At 40.5% G+C, this 19,270-nt stretch overlaps 1 protein-coding gene across 1 annotated transcript; it reads right to left on the bottom strand.

Moving 5' to 3' along the window:
* Positions 1–1,190: 1,190 nt before the first annotated feature.
* Positions 1,191–18,219, bottom strand: paqr4a (progestin and adipoQ receptor family member IVa). Its single transcript, XM_056264049.1, has 3 exons — positions 17,600–18,219; positions 3,619–3,837; positions 1,191–2,669 (listed from the first exon to the last, which is right to left on the bottom strand). The coding sequence occupies exons 1-3, from the start codon at positions 17,763–17,765 to the stop codon at positions 2,236–2,238; spliced, it is 819 nt and encodes a 272-aa protein (XP_056120024.1). The 5' UTR covers positions 17,766–18,219; the 3' UTR covers positions 1,191–2,235.
* Positions 18,220–19,270: the final 1,051 nt, after the last annotated feature.

Below are 19,270 nucleotides of genomic sequence, written 5' to 3'. Positions count from 1 at the left end.
AAAAACAGTAGTAGTTGCATTCAAATAAAATATCGTCAAAAACTTCCAAACAGTAAAACATCATCATAAATATGATAAATATAATTCCAGTGATACGGATATTGGAGGTAATTGAACTGAAATTTATGGCAGGCCTCACTGATGTTCATTCTGAAAGCTACAATGTGATTGTGTCAACGAAGTTATCACAGTTGTGTCATTTGTTTGTCCGTTCTTTAAAACTAGTGAGGTTGGAAGAGATGGGGGCCATTCACACAGAACACGTTTTTCCACTCCATTCCACTACTTTTCAATCATTTTTCTATGTAAACGCGCAAGACGGACGTGTTTGACCTTTGCGTTCGCGTCAAGCTCTAAAAACGCGGCACTCAAGTTAAAATAAGTTCAACTTTTTAAAGACGAGTCTCGAGAGCCTGTTTTTAACAACGAAAACGCGTTTTGTGTGAACCAGCCCTTAGAAGGGTCATTCTTTGTTTGTTCCGCTCAGTAGTGCATAAGCATGCTAAGGTAACAAATTCTAATGTGCAAAAAATGCAGTCACATAATACAACCCATTTGGTGGATGTCAACATCTCCATAGTGCAATCTGCTTCTTTTTTCTTTTCTTTTTTACTTTAAATCACATTTTAAGAAGATATAGATGGGACTATTTTCAGCTCTGTTAAACTTGAAGTCTTTTTGGCAACTTAGCTTAAATCAGAGGGGCTATTATAAATTATGTCCAATCAATTTCATCCCATTACTAAAGACTTAGATAACCCTTATATAGAATTAATTTGGCAGTGACAAGTGAGCAGTACCAAATATTCCCCTAGTCTTCATTAGGGAATTCATAGTGTATCGGCATGTGTAATATTGCTGCATTCTGGAGTCTAATATTCCTCTTCCACATCCGATTAAGCAGGAACATCAGGTGTGCATTGGTCGAGGATAGCCAGCAGAGAATTAAAGCCTTTGTGCAAACAGCAGGCCATTAAGAAAATAATTTGCCAAGGTTACATGGATAATTGAGGTTAAAGGTCAGAAAGAAATCAAATCTAATTTAGAGCAGTACAAAATACAATCTCCCAAACTACAGACTAGGATATTAAAACCACGAGTGTACAAGGTTGAATCGACTGCTCAGTGGCACAACAGAGAAAATATCTTCTGCAGGTAACGGGAAATGTTTCCCAGGGTGTTATTCGTCGTGCTTCTGCAAAAAGACGGCATTAAATAAATGCCCCTTAGATGCTAACAAACATGATCAAAGTCACAGAGGGCAATCCAAAAATTAAAAAGAGCACTCAGCAAATTTAATCACCTAGCAAAAATATATATAAATAAATAAATAAATAAATAAATAAATAAAGGCTACAACCCAAGGAATGACCCCTTCACCCTTCACTTACAGCTAAGTGGCATGAATGTGAAAATTATTGACCTGAACAGGGAGACGGCATGAAAAAAGACACGAGCATGATAAAACAGCTAAAATAAACTCAAGTATTTCCAGTAAATGTTGCTGTGAGACTGGACTTACAGTACATTTTGTGTGTGTGTAGTGTTAGCATTGATATAACATCTGATATGCTGCATAGTCTGCAATAGAGTAGCAAGTTGAAAGTTGGAGGTGGATACATTTCCACACCAGCGATCTTTGTTTGTGTCACCAGCAAAATTGAGAATAGAGACAAACCGTAATTAGTTTTCACAAAAGCCATGCTATTTTGAGCAACGAGTTTTAGATTGTAATACGTTAAATCTCGCTTTTCGAGAGCCAATCATTTGAGGGCTCAATGTTATCTTTTATTGTTCAGCTAAAACTAAACTTAGAGGCTATTTAATAAATGCTTTAAACGCTGGTGAATATATGACATCAAAAAATGTCAGATCCTGTGTGTGTGTATACCCCTATAGAATGTGTAGGTCTCGAACCAAAACAAAATTTGCCTTTGTTTGAGCTAGTAGGTCTAAACAGTGCCATGCACAGACAATGTTTATGCAAACAGATATGTACATTCTGGCTACTGACAGCACAAACAAGCATGTGTGTCGAAGCTGGCACTGGTGTCTCCTAAAAAACATGTAAAACACTTCTTAAGGACTTTCGTGCACACATTTATATACAAAGCACAGCAGTCTCCCCCTAACCCATACCGTTCTTTTCCCAATAACGTCACATTCCCAGACGACTCCTTACTAAAAGAGATCCTTGCCCTATTACCCACAATTCCAGACTAGCAGGGGCCACTGTCAGTCTGTGGGACAGTGATAGGTGTTGATCCACAATAAGTCATCCAGCACCCCCCAGTGTAGGTACAGTATGGAGACTACCACCAGCACATGCATGATTTGATGGCTGTTGCACCAGTAGTCAAAGAGGCCCGGGCGGAACCGCTCAGGGATTCGCGTGATATTGATGACGCCGCCCAACACTGCTAGTGCATCCATGGTGAGAAAGTGGCGCAGTGAGGTGGGACTCCCTCCGCCCACACCTACCGAGCGCAGGAGGAAAAATGAGAAGCGGTAAAGGAGCTGCCAGGCGAAGGAACGCAGACGCCGCACTCTGCTGCGTGCTGTGATGGCACAGTAGATGGCGTAACTGGATAGCAGGATGTACATCAGCAGAGCCAATGTGCGGGTGAAGGGGTAGCAGAGAAGAGTACTGTACACGATGGGTAGAGCTCCTGTGAACCAAAACATAGTGTTACTAAGATGACAAGCTAAGCTTGTTCCCTAATATTCAACTGTATAGTTCACATCATTCAAGCATAGGTGAATTTTAAGTGTATTTAACACACCTGCTTCCCACTGTACACTGTAAAAAAAATGGCATATTTACTGAAATAAATATGATAGCAATATTTCAGGATGGCATTGGACGGTCATGATCCCTAATATATACAGCAGGGATGGAAATGAACTTTTTTGTCCACCTGCCACTGTGGCAGGTGGATTCCAAAATCTACCAGCCACTCAATGTTTTTACCAGCCACTTACTTGTTTTTTAACCGACAATGTGTAACTGCATGTGAAAATTAATAGTACAAGATCTACAATACTTAAGCCGTTTATTCCATAGGGTAAAGTCTCAAGGTGTGCCTCCTCTAAAAGTGTCCGGGTGAAACAGCATGCTACTTTTATTTACAACACAAAATCACCAGCATTTGGCTGGTGGCTGGTGCTAATTTCCATCCCTGAACAGTCACCCCAAATTATATGTACATATAATAAAATATCATTAAATATCATATATATAATGTACCGTTGTTTCCCAACTAAATGGTCGATAATTATAAAAACTAAGAAAAAGCACTTTAAATTTGCAAGAGACAATTGAAGTGCTGTGACAACAGAGAATGATATATGATATATCAATGAGATAACAGCCTGAGAATGCACAGATAAGGGGGAAACACAGCCTGTTTTTGGTAATCACAGCTAAAAATGGACCAGATGACACATCAGTTCATCAGGTGACCTCATCAGATATGAACAACCTGTACAAAAATATCAAATTTGAGGTGTCAGGAAAAAAATCAGCAGAAGAAAATAGAGAACAGAATTTAAAAGATGTACTGAGAGATAATGTGATGGAGAGCTCGGATTGATCTGACCGCAGTTTGAGATGCTGACCTAGCGTGTTGATCATGCAGATTCCGCACATATCTAGCGTGAGCAGGGTTTTATAGACGGGCTCGCCGCCCTCATGGTTCATGAAGAGGTGGTAGACCACTGAGCCCAGCTGCGGCGACAAGCAGGCCAGGAAGTGCACCACGCCGAGCCACGTCACGGTGATCTGCGACCAGGGGATGTTGAGCGGGAGCAGCACTAGGAAGCAGAGCAGAGGGATTCCTGAGTGAAGAAAAAGAAACAATGAGACGACGAGGCTCAGGAGGGTCATTGAGTACTGAAGACGCGTAAAGTGCTGTTAAAACACGCAGGGCCCATGAAGAGAGCGAGAAAGTTGTTTTTGGACATTATGCTCAGACAGGCCTTGCAGTGTTTCATCACGTCCCTTGAGTTGAATCGCTGCAGCCTAAACAACACATGGATTTATGGAGGCCCAGGGTACGGCCCAGTGCAATGTGGGTCTCATCGGCTTTGCTGTGCTAATTTTAGCAGCAGCTGCCAAAATGCAAACTACACGCTAAAACAAAGATCTTTAGCAGTAAACAACAGTTAGTGGCTTTATAACAGGGACTCAAAGTACAAGAAAAACACAATCTTGAACAATCTTCTGGTTATTTGTGAATCTCTCTTTCTCTCTTAACCCAATGTCAAATGATTTATCCTGGTCAGGTAAAAGCACCAATGCCTTCTAGCACTTCTATTTTGAGTGAGTTATCTCTGTTGGCTTAACTCTCACTTTGACAAAGACACTATTGTTAGAGAACATGCACTTTACCCTTCACTTTATAGAAAAGTACAAGCATTTGAGCGGCACTTATGCTTTGTACATAATGTAAATATATATAGTTGTAATCGAAATTTTTCAACCCCCATTTCAAATCAGGTTTATTGGCAAATTTTACAGACTTTAAGCTTTGTGCAATGAACAAGTCAAACAAAAGTAATTGAAATAGCTCAACACAACAAATGTTTCAAGTGGTTTCCCCAAATTCAACTGAAAATGCAACTTTTAATGACTTCTGCAGTCTCAAAATTATTCAACCCCCTGAATAGAATCCCTCACAACAGCACAAATCTGCAAAACAGGTGTTGTTAAAGGGCTTCATTAGTTGCACCAGGTGTGTTTGAGCTAGAACACATGAAATATCTGAACTGACTAGGTTTGTTGAGTGTCACGTTTGACTGCATGTTAGAAATATGTCAAAAGAATGGTCCAAAAAGTTAAGAGAAGATATAATCACCCTTCAGAAACAAGGAACAGGATACAAAAGGATAGCGAAGGCACTAAATGTTCCTAGAGACACCTTTGAAAACAAAGTTCATAAGTTTAAAGTTAAAGGAACAGTGGTTACTGGTGTCTGGTTAGACATCTCCTTTGCAGCAGGTTTGCAACAGCAAAAGGGTGTTCTACTAAGTACTAAAGATGCTTGCCATGAATGGGGTTGAATAATTTTGAGACTGCAGAAGTCATTAAAAGTTGCATTTTCAGTTTTGGGGAAACCACTTGAAACATTTGTTGTGTTGAGCAATTTAATAAGGCCTACTTTTGTTTGAGTTGTTCATTGCAATCAGCTGAAAGTCTATAAATGTTGCTAATAAACCTGATTTGTAATGGGAGTTGAATAATTTCGATTACAACTGTATAGCCTATATAATGCTTTGGTAAATCATAACTATCATAATTCTTAATTGACTTCAAAATGAGGGACAGACATCTCTCAGATTTCATTAAAGGGGTGGTATAATGCCCTTTTCACATGATGTAAAATAAGTCTTTGATTTCCCCAGAGTGTGTATGTGAAGCTCAAAATACCCCACAGATATTTTTATATAGCATGTTAAAATTTTGACTTTGAGGGTGAGCAAAAACGCACCATTTTTGTGTCTGTCCCTTTAAATGCAAATGAGCTGCTGCAACGCACAGAGGGCGGAGCTTCAAGAGCTTGTGTCCTTTTACCTCACACAGACATGCACTGAAAACTTCAAAATCTTTTAGCCTTTTATGTTCAAACCGGAGTCAGAAAGATGGAGAAACTCAGGAAGAAGTGACAACATGTAAACAACATTTCTGAATGGTTAGTTGATGAATTTATGAAGCTTATGTGTAGTTATCTTCTAGTCATTGATTAGCATATTCTGTCATGATAATCTATTAATCGCATTCCCGGGGGCGGGGTTTATGTAAATTTTAGGGTTTGTGACGTCATTAACCCAGGAGGAAGCTTGTGTAGTTCCTACCAGCCGTTTGTTGCAGTCCTTAAAAAGCAATTTCTTTAAAAGAAAATATCTCCCTTTGCTTTGAACTTTGAGCGTTGTAACTTTGCAGATGTTGTTTATGCTCAAACAGCAACATTACACATTAACCAAAGTTAGGAAAGTGAAATCATAATCAACTACCCCTTTAAAATATCCTCTTGAACGAAAGTCTTAAGGGTTTCTCCATGTTATCGAATGGGATGTGAAAAAATCCAATTACAATTCCAAAGATCGTTTCTGTCATTTTAAGCATTTCTTATCACACAGAAGTATGTTCAAATTTTTTTTATTTCTTCCAATGAACAATTTATTGTGTGGACAATTAAAAAAATAACATGGAGGGCACAAAATAAAGAAAAAACAGTTTCAAACAACATGGGGATGAAATAATATATTTTTGTTTTATTTTTGAGTGAACTCTGCCTACAGTTGTGTGGTGTATGTGCAGGTGTCAATCAATTTATGCAGAAGCCTGCTATCAGATCATAGCCCTCCATCAGTGGCCAGACAGAGAGCATATGGGTTAGAGAAGCCCACAGACCTAAAGAAAACTTCAGCAAATGTGGTAAGACCAGGAACAGATCAGAAAAGATTAATAGACATAGTCAAGTGTCAGGCTGAGATCTAAATCTTTCTTTAAACAGCAGTTTTAAACAGCAGGCATGCAGGAACCTATGAAGAACAACAAATGTTGCTGTGAAGACCTGGCATGCATGACATTAAATTGTGCATACGAATCATGCAAAGTAAAACACAAATACTTATATACAAAGCAAACTTTAAAGGATCATGCACATCGATTGCATTCAAATGCAAGAATGGAAATCGGCCTGTGTTAAAAAAAAAAGTATCTACAAGGAATCTTCATTCCTCCATCTTCATTATGGTCAGTCCTTCTTTACAAACTCTAACAGGAGGTATTTATACCAGTCAAAAAAGTAGAGACAGAACAAATGCTCCTATATTTCAGCTTAAAAAAGGACAACCAGGTGAAACTCTATACAACAAAGTCATCTCTTGGATCAAGTCAAGCTGTGTAAGCTAAGTTAAGCTCAATTTAAACCTCTAATTTATGCTTAGTAGGCCAGAACACTCTAAAATATACTCTGAAACAGCATTGGCTTGAGAACACACAGCAACTTTGAGAGTGTGCACAGATGACGTGTTTATCTCAGGTTTTCAGTAATGTACATTAGTGTGAATGTGTCACTCTTCATCATAAAACAAAATAATAAGACTTTTATTATATAAAATAATAATAAAAAAATCTTCTTTTACTATTTCTTTCACCATAGCTTGTAGTATTCTGGACGAAACTTTGTAGCATACTGTAGTAGCTCTGTATAGCAACAACAAAATATTACCAGTCAACATGGGAGTTTCTTGGAAGGGAAGGGTGTATATGACAGTACACCTGCAAGCAACTCATGACCCAGCTTGATGGTTCCACACAGGACTGAAATTGAGCCTACAAGTTTACAAGCAGAAATTCCTTTGGAGCTGACATTTATGCTTGATTATACATTTTATACATTTCCTCTCGGCAAACAATGCACTAGAATGCTTATCTAGACACTGCTCACTGCAGCTGCAATACAACAATTCAACACAAATTACTTTTTTGTGCCCCCGATCTGATCCGATCCAAGTCATTGAATATTGAGTATCTGCTGATATTGAGTCCTGATCCGATACTTGTATTTTCCTAGTGCTTGCTGCACACTTCTAGCCTGAGGTTGTCATACTCAGATTCTAGTCAGAATGTGAGTCTGATACTGCTCCATTGGGCTGTGATTATGGGGTGTGTTTCAACCGAACCAGGAAAGAAAATGCCTCTGCACTCAATTGGATAGACCTACAACCAATCAGAGCAACGGAGTAAGTGACGTATGTTCTTCATTCATCTTTCCGACCGACAAATTATGCCTTGATCGCGGGTCTCTGTTCCTCTTTTAAAATTAATGCGCTGTAGGTATCTTCCATAACCGACGCGATGGCGGAATCTTCACATGATGTTTCATAAACAAAGTTTGGGAGGAGCACGTTCAAATAATTAATCCAATCAACTTGTCATCAAACAATACCATAACGTTACCTTATCAGCATGAGAGGAAGCACATTCAATCTGTCAACTCACCTAACATTCCTTGACATTTTTCACCATCCCTCCACCACCCCGAATCCTCACGCTTTGCTTGTTCTTTCACAGCCAGGAATATGGGGGGAGTAGCCTACTCTGGGTTCGGGGCGAATACCGAGCCCGGAGCCCTCTCCTCGGACAGCACGTCATGTAGCCTAGGCTACGCGTTTATTGTATCTGACTTATTTGTAAGTGTGAACTCGTGGAATCTCAATTCCCCAGCGGCAGTCATCTTTGTTGTAAACGAATTCAACCCAAGCGCTCTTTGGTGACGTGGATGATTACGTAACTGTTGATCATCTGTCCATCATCGTATAAAGCCCGCCCTGGCAATTTGATTGGCCCGACCATTTCTGGATCGAGCATAATTACTCCTCAATGGATCGAGTCCAGACCGAACTTCCCGACCAAAAAATGTTGTGGGCAGGGTTCGGTCTGGCATCCAGGCTAGCACACTTCAAGTAGGCTACATTAAAGTTATTAAAATAAATCCAATGTATACAGGGCCGTGCGTGCAGAGTTTCTCATGGGCAGCGGCATCTATTAACTGAATTGAGTAATTCCAATAACATTTACTACAGATAATATAATTTATTAATCAGATTATTAATCACAATTATCCTCATTTGAAATGAAATACAATATATAACAATATATATATATATATATATATATGACAAACCACAGATTCAGATCACGCCACAAATGTATATTCGTACAGACAGACCGACTTTTCTCCCCATTTTTTAAATGTCTAAATACTGCAAACAGGCTATGTAGATTTCAAGTGCTTTACATTATGAAAAATCAAGCTAAGAAAGTGAAATTCCTAATATTAATTCCAATTATACCAAATTATGTTAAATTTTTACTTTTTATTGTAGCACAAAGGTTACACAGACCGCATTTATTCACCAACCATGGTTGCAAACAATATGGTCAAGTAGGGCTGGGCGGTATGACGGTATATATCGTTACCGTTACCGCGGTAGAAAAAGTTATATATTTCTAACTCCAAACAATTGGCCACTTAACCAGCTGATAAAATCTTCCTTTGATTCGATACGTGATTACAACTTGACACTCAAATTAACCGATCGCATTTTACTGATGCAGAAGACGTGCGCGTGCACACGCACTGAGAGGGAGTGCGGTGTGTCAGTGTTCACCGGGCTATGGTAAAAAAAAAAAAGACAGTTACAAGGTGTGCATAATCTAAACTAGGCTTCTTTTAGTCAACACTAACAGTCGCTGCTGTTCGGTTTTTACTGCTCTCCTTCTAGTCACTTCTGAACATGATGAACTTGACACTTCTGAACTTCTCTTGATTAAAGGGTACATATCATGCTTTTAAATAGTTCCTTTTTACATATAAATCATACATTTGTAGTCTATATAAAGCGGAACTGCAATGCTTGGGTCTGAATTCCTCATTATTATAGCTCCACAGGCCCCTTTTCTACCCCTTTTCTGATGTGCGTCTGAGAGCAACTCGTTTTGGTGCGGTCTCTTTAAATACAATTAAGACACTACATACCCCGCCCCCTCTCCAGGTTGTACCGGTGACACTCGGTTCAACTCCACCCCGTTCGGCCATTTTTGTAGTTTGATAGCAGAGATACGATTATCTAGCGGCACAGAAACGTTTTATTCACACGTTATTAACAAAATGTCAACAACGGAAGACTTGTCCAGCCAGCCTTACATGTTCTAGCCAGAGTCGGAGCCGGAGCGAGATGAAAATGAAGACGACGAACCTGCAGAACAACGTCTTCATATGGATGTATCGCAATGGTGTGTTACTGTATTTACACATGAAACTTTGGTCTTCCGACCTTTTACCACCGTGTCGATTTATTTTGATTAATATGTGCGAGGGAGAGAGAGCACGACAGCGCCTAGTTTGGAGACGGTGAAGTCTTGTTTAACTTACACTTTCGCCTGGCTCCGAAGAGAGAGAGAATCCGCGCGCGCGACCTGCTCGTTCTTTCAGTTAAACATGCGCCCTGTCACAACACAAGCACGGCAGTTCATCTACATTAGACGGTGTAATGAACCGTGTGGGTTACTACATCCAACAACCGAACATTTTAACTTACCCTCTCGTAAGTTCTGCATCCTTTAGCTTGGACTACAAAATTGCAGCGAGAAATAAAAATGGTGGATTGCTCGAAGTGGTGGGCCGGAAGTCGATGTCCTTATTTGGCAGTTCCGCTGCAAATACTGTGACGTAATAGTTCAAAAAACGTCATAGAGAACAGAAAAATCGGAACAGGTTGAGTGCAGAGGTCTTTGCACCTTAAGTTTACCGATCAGAGCGCGCGCTGACACGGAGTAAAGCCCAATTGTTTACTCGACGCGTCCGCACGAGCGCGAAGGTGCGCGCAGCAAAAATGACGCGTTGGGTGTGCGCAAGACAGGTGTTGTGCCTAATTTCGACCCCCTGCCAAATTATTACCCCCCTCGTTGAAGTCAGTACCTGATTGCCTAATCCCAACCCCGCCCCTAATCCTACCCCCTCCCCAACAACTAACCCTAAACCTACCAATGCTAGGGGGGTAATAATTTGGCGGGGGTCGAAATTCGGCACAACACCGGCAAGACCCCATTTCTCTTGGCTGTGTGCACGGCTTTTTTGTAACAGCGCGCGGGGCGCCGCATCCGAGGATGAACGACTTCAAGCCGAATCTGCCCGAGCATGTACGTCTGTACCGCACCGGCACGCAGTTTGCGCGTCTAAATTGCAAAGTTCATTGCAAAGTTTTTTTGTTAAGGTTTTGTTTACTGTGTGTGATTTATTTAAAACAAAGCACGTTCATTGCAAAGCACTTTTTTTTAAAGCATTCATTTAATGGAAAGCACATTCACTTCTAGTTGTCTTGCTGTTCATTTTAAATAAACGTAGAGCGAGTAGCTAATCAGCGTCCGCTTGTTTATTCAAACTAAATTGTCCTATAACAGACGAACAGTTATTCAACCGAACGTCCTATAACAGAATTTCCAGATTCCCAGAATTTCACAATGGACATCGTTAAAGCAGCACTCAGTAAGAATTCCGTTTTTGTCAAACAGCGACCCCTAGAGTCGCTGTGGAGCACTTGTACTGTCGTGAATAGCACTCACGCAGAGATGGCTCGCACTCACGGCCGGATCCCCTCCCCCTGTAGGCTACACCGGTACCTGTTCAGTAGGATGGACGCTGTAACGAGTGGAAATAAGGTATGGCCCCTTTAAGAGCTGCGCGCGCCCAACACCACATATGTATACGGCGCCGGATTATTTCTGTTTGATGCTCATTTTATCAGAATTTTATCAGATCTGTTTTTTTGCCGTAAAGCAATTCGTTACTTCGCGAGACCTGATATCACACGATACTTCCTAACACTCGCCGGCCCAAAGTTGCAAGGGTGGTTTTGCGGCTCACAAGCACCAGGGGGGTGCGAGACGACCACCATTCAACACGAAATCAGTAGTATAAACATTACAATGACTCCAAAGCTGTTCGGTTAAGGTAAAAAAGTTACTTAGTTCACCTTTAAACTCCAACATGTTTGTCGGTGTTGTCAGATTATCAGCGCAGCTCAGAGAGAGTGTGTGCGCATGGTTGTCAGATTAAGAAGATTAAGAAAATGTATCAATTTAAGAGAAAAGCCCCATACTGTGTACATACACTACCGTTCAAAAGTTTGGGGTCAGTGAGAATTTTATTTTTTGGAGGAAAGAAATTAATACTTTTATTTATCAAGGAATAATTAATTTGATCGAAAGTGACAGTAAAGACATTTATAATGTTACAAAAGTCTTTTGAACTTCCTATTCATCAAAGAATCCAAAAAAAAAAAAAAACTGTACAACTGACAGACCAACAACTGTTTCAACATTGATAATAATAATAAATGTTTCTTGAGCATCAAATCCTCATATTATACTGATTTGTGAAGGATCATTTGACACTGAAGACACTGACACTGGTGATGCTGAAAATTCAGCTTTGATCACAGGAATAAATTACACTTTACTATATATTCACACAGAAAACAGCTGATTTACACTGGAATAATATTTAATACTATAACTGATTTTTGTTGTATTTTTAATCAAATAAGCGCAGCCATGGTTAGCAGAAGAGAATTCTTTTTAAAGTATTTAAAATCGTACCGACCCCAAACTTTTGAACGGTAGTGTATATATACTCTTTATAAAGACATTGGTGTATGTAAAAATTGTATACAATGGTAGACATTGTAAACAGACTGTGTGGTCACAATTATGAATATGGGACTACAGATATAAACTTCTTGTATTTTAATAAGCAGAATAATCCAGGCCACTTGCTGTTGCCGTCTGGTCGGCGCTGCAGTGCACTGAGCACAAGACCAGCCAGACACAATAAAAGTTTCTTTCCTCAGGTCATCTACCTCGTGAACAGTTAAATGCCCCCACTTTGCAATAAACATGTGCAATGCACAACACTATTTATACTTGTATTTATTTAGCATACAATACCTCGTATTCACATTCCCTTGCACTCTATTTAACGTACATACTGTGCATATCCATTAGCTATTTTGTATATTGTGTATTTTTCATTTATTTATTTTTATTCACTTATTTTATTTTTATTATCTGTCTTGTTGCTATAATTCTGTCTGTGTACTGGAAGCTTCTGTCACCAAGACAAATTCCTTGTGTGTAAGCATACTTGGCAGTAAACCTCTTTCTGATTCTGAAAAAAATAAAGGCCCAGATATATATTCTTGGTTCTTTTTCGTTCTTCACTTATGGGTAAAAAGAAGTTTTAAATGTAAATATGTTCTGTGCGCTTTCCTCTCAATAACAAAATAAACACAAAACAAAAATTTTCAAGAAAGCATAGGAAAATCATCTGATCATAGCAACATGGATATGTTTGCACAAGCTCTGCAATTCAGCACTCTTGTAAAGTCACTGTGGCGAGCGCAGGACGAGGGCGAGGGCCGTGAGAGAGCGGCACGAGGCCGGTGGCATGATTGATAATGAGCGACACCTGCGTGACGCACCGGTCTCGTATCTCTCACGGCCCTCGGCCTCGTCCTGCTTGCCACAGTCACGTCATGTTAATTTTTAACAGATAGCTTAAAAGTAAGCAGCTTTACATTATTAAACATAAAAAAACAGTGCAAGTGTCTCATTTCATCAGAAGTGTATAACTTCATTGCGTTCATGTTTTCACTTGCGGACGACTGACCTCGACGGACTGAACAGAAGAAATGAACCGGAGAAGATTTCCATGTGAATGAAGGCGGAGCCTCAGAGCACACCTATCTATTACGTTATTGCCATGGACTAATGGTAGTACGAAGATGTTGACTAGCCGGAGCAAACTTTTCTGTAAAGTTCGCTTTGACAAGCTGTTTTGAACTCCCAAAACAAACTCTAAACGAATTTCATTTTGCCCTGATTTTGTTCGAAATGACATCAGTTCATTCTTCGATTTCGCTTGAAGTATATCGGAGCCTTAAAAATTGCAACAAAAAGAAAAAAAGTGGAGATAAGGTTAGAAAGCATGAAGCTCACAGTACCAGAATGCCAGTCTATCAGTAAAGTCCGAAGCAAGACGCAACCCATAGCAATGTCTCAGACAGTCTTAGGGCAGATAAAAATAAACAGTAAATAAATTACTTTCGAGGGATTCGTAACAAAAGTGTGCATCAAATATGCTAAACGCAGAAGCTTGAACATGCGTGTGTGACATGCTAGGAGAATAGACCTCATTTAGCACACACAAATATTTAAGGTTTATTTTTTTTTTTTTATTAATAGCAGTTGGCAAACCCACTTGAAGGAGAATTATCCGCAACCTACTGCATGACACCAGCATGACAGCTTTCGTAAAATAAAGGATCTTTGAGATCGACTCGGGATAACCCTATAACAAACTGCACAACATGACATCATGACTTTGCGTAAACATACACGCCACTTTCAATTCAAGTGGCGTGTTATCTATACGCATTTTGAGCTATCCGCGTGTATGTCCACGCCGAAATCTTTTGCATGTATGTCTACGCCATTAAATGTCCGAGTGATTCCGCGTGTATGTGTACGCCGTTAAATGTCCGAGCGAAACGAAGCAAAATTTATATCTACATCTGTGGAGCGATATTTCTTTTCCTAGGATGGTAGGAGAAGACTCATAAATGGAATTAACCCCAGTGACGGGTAGGTTTAGGGACGGGGTTGGGGTAGGTCATATATTTATATATACATAATACATTAATATAACGTTAAGTCAAAGGCGTTGATAAACACGCTGAAAAGCGATTATGCGTGTTGATAGCACGCCAAAAATGGAAATACGAATTGGCGTGTCATACATACGCCATTTCATGAGATCAGTCTGAACTGCAGATTATATGATGCACACAACCACAGATTGGGATGGAGAGTTGCCGGTCTTTGCATTTCTTGGTGTAGCTGTACAATCATTTAAAGGGATATTTCATCCAAAATGAAAATTGTGTCATTAAATGATGTTTTATTAACGAAGTTCGGGAGGAGCACATTCAGATAATTAACACGGGTGGAGAGCACTCAACAATCAATGATAATTGGTGTATATATGCGTGACTCAGCAGTCTCACCTCAGTCCATTGACAGTTTAGCAGCACCCCTCCACCGCCCCTTCTCCACACTTCTAGTCCTAACTACTTACATAGGGCAGAGTACTCTGGGTTCGGGCCGAACTCCGAGCTCGGAGCCCTCCCCCCAGACAGCACGCCAAATACGCATTAAACTTTACCCCCTCTAATTGTATGTAAGTGTGAACTCGTGAATTCACCCTCATGGGGTTCCAACCCATATAGGCCAATTCACAACGCACAGACAAACCCCAACAAACCAGTTGGCCTTTGGATTTATAACTTTATGAAAAGCAACTGTCATGTTCACACTGCCCCAAAAGACAGTGACAAGCGCTGATTGAACATGTTCAGTCGGGTAAAAATAAACCTTGACCAACACCAACAGATCCCGACAGGGCCAACACACTCTTCCGACGAAACCCAACAAACATGTTTGTTGGCGTTTGTGCAGTGTGAATTGGCCTTATGACTTTCTTTTTTTGCGGAAAAGAAAAGGAGATATTTTGAAGAATGTACTGGTCTGTCTTTTCCATTCAATGGTGTTTGAAGATGTCAAGGTTAAGAGGGCCCTACAGTGAACAAACCTCCATTTCCTTCCACTGTAGAAAAATTAAGCTAAAATATTCCTGAAACGGTCGTTACCGATTACGTAATTTGGAGCCCGAGTCTGCGCAGCAGTGATCCTAAAGGCTGGGACACATGAAGCCTATGGTCGGCCGTCAGGCACTGTCGGCTGTTTTTGAGCATCAGTAGGCTTAGTAGCTCTAGTCATACGCCGTCTGGGTTTTCGCCATCTTTGAGAGAGAGAACTTGGCTGTTCGGCCAAGCAAACGAGTCAGTGCACGAGAATAAAAGCGAAAATGATGAAAGCGAGCAAAGAAGTCAAAACGTTACAGAGACAAGTCTATTATAATTTTATGTCATCTTACCTGAGCATTCAAATGCAAATATTTTGATAATAACATGAGCCGACTGGAATGAAGAAAATTATTAGCGTGATTGATATTCAAAATGGTAAGCAAGCATTGCTTTGTACAGTTTGTATATCTGCAGTCTTAGTTTCGGTTTCCCTTTTTGAATGACGAAAATAGTCAGACTATTGATACCTGCTGATATAGACAGATATTTACTTACACCCAGGCGCAGAACGCACGTGAAAGTTGACAGGCGCCTTTAGTCCTTTTGGTGTGTTCAAAAGCAGCTTTTTGGCCGAGACAGCCGGCGAGAGGCAACAACACAGTCAGCTTTTATCTGCGCTAGTTCTTTGACGTCGGCTTGGAGTGTCCCGGGCTTTATGTGGAGCGGCCCATACACCCGCTCCTGCAGACTCAATCGCAAGCAAAGCTGTCGATCATGACATTACACCCCTTTTTTATAGCATCAAATAACTAACTAAAACCAAACTTACTGGAAAAACTAACACTTGAACATACGTCTGCGTAATAAGAACTAGCCTACATAAAATGACAGAAATCATCTTTGGAAAATAATTACTTCAAGTGTAATTGTATTTTTTAGTTTAGCTCATGTTCCAAGCCAAATGTTTTGGCATCCCTTTTCAGGACATGTGCGGCACACTTGGGCTATGTCCATGGTGATTGGAGATCACCCCCTTTACCCTTAAATAGGGCACCATTTAAGGGGAGGGGACAGCCATTTGTATTTGGTGTCCAAAACCATAGTGGACATTATCGGGTGCACTCATTCAATCCCACAATGCACTGCAATAACGAGTGTACAACCAACGAACGCTCAATGGCTAGAAGATACCCATAATGCACTGTGAGAGTAGCGCACCGAATGAATTCCCGAGTCTTGCCAGAAGATGGCACCCGCAGCTGAATCATCCATCGATCCATCCATTTTTCCAAACAGCTGGTCCACTGTGGCTACAGCGTAACATCATACAGATATAAATTCCTTTTTTATTGATTATTAAATTGTTTAATTAAAGTTGATACATAGTTTCCTTGATAGAGTTCAAGATATTTTTTTCATCTTACTACTGGAGCTCCCAATTTGGTAAGTTTAAAATAATTAAATAAACTATGCAAAAGCGGCAGCCCTTCAGGCACACTCAGTGTCCGAATTTGCTCACACGTTTTCATTCACTTCCCCAAGTGAACTATATTAGACTTGTGTACTAATGTAGGGAATAGTGAATGAGGGTATGGGTGCAATTTTGGACACAGCCTTGGTCTACACTTGTTTTCGCTTATTGGACATGTTGGATCATGTTTTTTCGGGTCGTGGAATGTCTGTGAACTGATGTACAACAATATGATGATTATTCGTGTTGGTTAGGTTTGGCCTTAAGAAGTTAGAGTTGGCCTTAAGACTTTAAAATATTTAGCACACAAGTCATGTGGACTACTTTTTTTACACTGATTTAGCTCACTTTTTCAGGCTTGACAATGAATGAGGACTGAAGATGTCACTGCATGAAAAAGAGAACATTCAGGATATGCTTACAATTTTCTCCTTTGTGCTAAAACAGAAGAAATTCATACAAGATAAGACCAATATGAGCATAAATAAAGAATGACCATTTTCAGGTGAACTATTCCATTAACACGTAGTTTTATGAAAGAGCCAGTAAGATGCCTTTTACAAAGGCTCATTCCTTGGGTAGGAATAGACAATTTCCTGTTTCTGGTGGTATAGCAACACTGATCATTTAAATAGGAGTTAGACTATAGCTATGAATGGGTAATACAAATCCAAATACTGGTAAGACTGAAGCAGCCAGGATGGGTAAAGCTACTAACATGATTGAAGTTATGCACAAGTTTTAAGCATTAGGTTTTTTTTTTTTTTTTTAAGTAAGACACAAAAAGTGAGACAGATGACATGTAATAAAGTATATAAGTATATAAATATGACATGTAGCAGCTATTTAAGTTAACAAGCACATAAAGAGAGAGGGTACTGTCGGCTTCCTCTTTGGAGGAAATATCTCACTCACCATGTGTGTAGATGTTTCCCAGCTCATTGTGCAGATAGAAGAGACTCTTGATACACTCCTGGACGGAAGAAATGGGTCTATAACCAGTCAGGACATATCTGTTGAACTGTAAATGTGGAGGAGAGTTTGCCCAGTCCAGCAGTCTGGGACCGTTTAAAAATGCCATAGCAACCAGAAACAGTCACAACGACGACGCTAAAATAACTACGCTATACATCTACAGTTACACGTACAACACACTAAAAAAAGATTTGACACCCTAGACATCAGTCAGAGAAGTCCAGTCCGGTCATGTGCAGCCAGCTACATGGCTAACAGACCGGTTCTTAAGCCGCAAGAATTTAAAAAATTGACTTTTGCCTTAGCGACGGTTTATTTTCGAGCGGTTGCGGCGGCGTCATCCACACGGGTTGACGTAGAAATTCCAGGCTGCGTTCATAGTGAGCTTTGCTGGTTTATTCAGTGCAGCATGTAACATTTAAACGAAGTGCGGTCACACCCTGCTCAAGTCTTTCAAACAAAACCCCACCAGCTTCTGTCAGCTCGACTTCAGAGGCGACCCGAGGAGAGGTGGCTTTCGTTTGCTGCTCATCAAACAGCCGCTGGATAATTTCACCATCGGGAACCGCAGGGGTCTCGTGAACGCGAAGCCGTGTTCTCGGTTCAGTATAACTTCCTCATATTCCCATGGAGTGAATCATCATCATCATCATCTGTCCGTCCTGAGCGTTGGCATCCAAGCTACCAGCGCTCTGAGACCCGTGTGTTTGCAAAAAACGGATACAAAAGACTCATTTACAGGACATTTCGACCTGAAAGAAGCCCGAGACAGGTGTATTTTCGGTAAACAAATACCGGAATGCGTTTAATATAGTGACGATACGACAATATTGCTTGGCACCAACCATAAGTAACGTAGTCACTATACAAATATACAGTGCAGTGCCAGAATCGATATGACATACCACGGGATTTAAGGGGTTAACACTAAGATATTCGGCTTACGTATAAAATAAATAAATAAATAAATAAATAAATAAAAAAGCACGGAAGTTTGATATGTAGTATTATCAAATTCTCATAGATATGTCAAGTTTTTCTCCTCGCCCAGATATCAAGCATCTCCTCCAGCACTATCCAATAAGGAAGTGCACCGTGCAGATAAAAAGTGCCCACACATGTATTATGTGCTTTGCTCTTTCAATTTAACAATAAGGATATTTTGATATCAGACGCGCTCAGTGCGTTTTCTGTTCCCTGTCATACACTACCCGGATAGCTCAAGAGCTAACGGGCTAGCCGCCGTCACCTTGATTGTGCTGACTGCAAAAACACACGAGCTTCACAGTCACCGCTTTAGCAGCGGTTAAACTTCACAACTGGATTTCCCAAACAGCGGCACAAGCATTCCTGCAATTCGCCCCATTCCGACTAAAAATCTCTGTATCCATAGGCTTGGCGTTTGTCATCCAGCAACCGGAGGAATGTCTGCGGTGCTCAGCTCACAGGAACACGTCTCCCTGTGCTGCCAACCAAGTGATGTTGCTGCTAGCTTGCAGTGATTTCAGCCAGCAGAGTTTTAAACGTGGGCTTTGGTGAGGAAATCCGTTTCTGTTAAGTGGCTATGCCCCAAAAAAGGTTATCCTCTAGTTCCCCGGCTCATTTCTTATG

Source organism: Rhinichthys klamathensis, unplaced genomic scaffold, assembly GCF_029890125.1.
Source record: "Rhinichthys klamathensis goyatoka isolate OS25496 unplaced genomic scaffold, OSU_Roscu_1.1 h1tg000213l_1, whole genome shotgun sequence".
In the NCBI taxonomy this organism is placed as follows: Eukaryota; Metazoa; Chordata; class Actinopteri; order Cypriniformes; family Leuciscidae; genus Rhinichthys; species Rhinichthys klamathensis.
Note: the sequence above shows the minus strand (reverse complement) of the source record. Positions and strands in the feature narration are given on the sequence as shown.